The sequence below is a fragment of the Octopus bimaculoides genome, chromosome 14 (assembly GCF_001194135.2).
Source record: "Octopus bimaculoides isolate UCB-OBI-ISO-001 chromosome 14, ASM119413v2, whole genome shotgun sequence".
Classification (NCBI taxonomy): domain Eukaryota; kingdom Metazoa; phylum Mollusca; class Cephalopoda; order Octopoda; family Octopodidae; genus Octopus; species Octopus bimaculoides.
This window is the reverse complement of record NC_068994.1, coordinates 54,134,729-54,137,004: the sequence shown is the minus strand read 5'-3', so window position 1 is coordinate 54,137,004 and position 2,276 is coordinate 54,134,729. Positions and strand designations below refer to the sequence as shown.

General features: G+C 38.6%; 1 protein-coding gene across 1 annotated transcript in view; it reads left to right on the top strand.

The window, feature by feature from the left end:
- LOC106867705 (cilia- and flagella-associated protein 99) overlaps window positions 1-2,276 on the top strand; it is a 49,367-nt gene that overhangs the window by 22,485 nt on the left and 24,606 nt on the right. The window contains exon 8 of the mRNA XM_052972608.1: window positions 816-923. Coding sequence (XP_052828568.1) covers window positions 816-923 — 108 coding nt within the window. The remainder of the gene's footprint in view (window positions 1-815; window positions 924-2,276) is intronic.

The following is a 2,276-nucleotide window of genomic DNA, read 5'->3' as shown; positions in this document are numbered from 1 at the left end:
AACTTTGCATTGTAAAGTTATACAGCAGGATGGACAGTGGACTGGTCTAACTTTGCATTGTAAAGTTATACAGCAGGATGGACAGTGGACTGGTTTAACTTTACACTTGAGTTATACACCAGCGTGGGCTGGTCTAACTGAGCAATGCTAAGTTATTCACTAATACAGACTGGCTTAACTCTATACCATCAAGTTACTAACAAATATACACTGGTCTAAGTGTACACAGTCAAGTTACTAACTGGTGTAAACTAGTCTAACTACATGCCATTAACTTGCTAGATGATATGCTCTGGTCTAACTGCACACCAACTCGCTAACTAATGCAACAAGTCTAACATTGGTGGTTCTCAATCATTTTAATATCTGGGCCAGATCCCAAATCTGGATATTTTTAGGGGGCCACACCAAAAAAATGTAAAGCACAAGTCAATTAGGGAAGGGAGATTGTCAAGGGCCACCTGAAGAATGCTTGAAGGCCTCATGAGGCTCTGAGAGCCATGATGGAAGACAATTGTTCTAAATGATTATTCAACTTGTTAGAAATAGCAGCCAAATCTCCATCCCACCATAACCTTAAAAAAACAACATATAGATATTGTCATTCAGCAGTACAATAAACTTGAAGAAAAGGATGGGGTGGTCATGGCTGGAATGCCTTTTATCTTATATCTGCTCAATCAGAGCCTACTTGGAAAAAGGAAAAAGCAATAATATCTAACACTTTCTTGTTCACCCTTCCGTTTTCCAACTTTATTTAATAATCCTGTGTTATGTCCCCGTTTCATAATAGCCCTTATTTTTGTATTTTCTAGATACCAAAATTAGGAAAAGCAAAGCCAGTACCAAAAACATTATATGAGGAACCAAGTGAATTCAAAACCCTCTACAGCATCAAGAAGAACAATAAAGTGCTCGCAGAGGTTGGTCTGACTTCCTTCAATTATTGTACTTTCTGTTTTGCAAGAATCATTAAACTTTCTTTATTCCAATTTGCAGTGCTTTTAGATTGCCCCAGCACCTCTTTTAATATATTCGTGGAGACTTTTAAGGACCAGCATGTTGCTCTTGTTACATGACATTAAACAGGTGTGAGGTGATTCTCTTGTTTGATAAGACATCAGTCTTTCGCAGGTTAATTAAGCAATCTCAGATGATTTGGTATCCTATGCTTGTTCAATTAAGCAAACTACTTGAGTTTCATTATCAATATCATCACCACTATCACCACCAACAACAGCAAGCAATACCACCTCCACCACCACCAGCCGTAAAACAATGCCTCAAAAATGTACTCCTCTAACCCATGCTAGCATGGAAAAACAGACATAAAAATAAACAAAGGAATGAACAGTAGCATGCCACAGAGTTAATATAAATTGGTTACCTATGAGCTCATTGTCCAGTGTTCTATAATCTCCACCTGTCCAGCCACACTCAATAATAACTTGAGCTCTTTGTTCTCATTATTTTCATTATCTTCTTATTGACTACTTAATCAGTCCTGACATTGTCAAACAATCAAGACAATTAATTCACCCAAGACTGTTCATGATCCCTTGTATCCATGGTTGGATGATCAGAGCTATTGAATTCCAGTGAAATCCAGCTCTTCTTGCATGCAAACACTATTGATCCTATTCTGTAGACGCCCTTCCTTCCATTTTCCAATCATGTCAACTGAGCCATTTCTGAGATGACCCCCATCAAGGCCATATTTCTAAGTAATCACACTGTCCATTCTTTATTCTTCATCATTATCGTTTAACGTCCACTCTCCATGCTGGCATGGCTTAGACGGTTTGACTGGAGCTGATGAGCCGGATAGCTGCACCAGGTTCTAGTCTGACTTGGCAAGTTGTTTTTCTCTATATATGAAATACTCTTGGCTTGAATACCTTTGTCAGAACAAGGCTGACCAAAGGCTAAACCACAACGCAATGCCAATATACTCTAGTGAGGAGCTTGCCTAAACTAGATCTTTGTGTGGCTGACAAAACCAGAGCTGTTCAAATACTTCAACATAGTAGTTTGGCCTCTGGCCTGGCCTGGTCTGATCTGGTCTGATATGTTAGAATGCCTTCCAGATGCTTCTCTCACACAGCACATAAACCCATATCAGTCGAACATTGAACGTATGATATTCGTTGTGGCAATTCTTCTTATTTCATGAAAATTCAATGTAAATAGTAAATCATTTTTTCTGCTTTCAGCAGCATTATAACTGTTTCCCTGAGAGGACAAAAAAAAAAAATCATCTTTTGTTTCCTTACAGC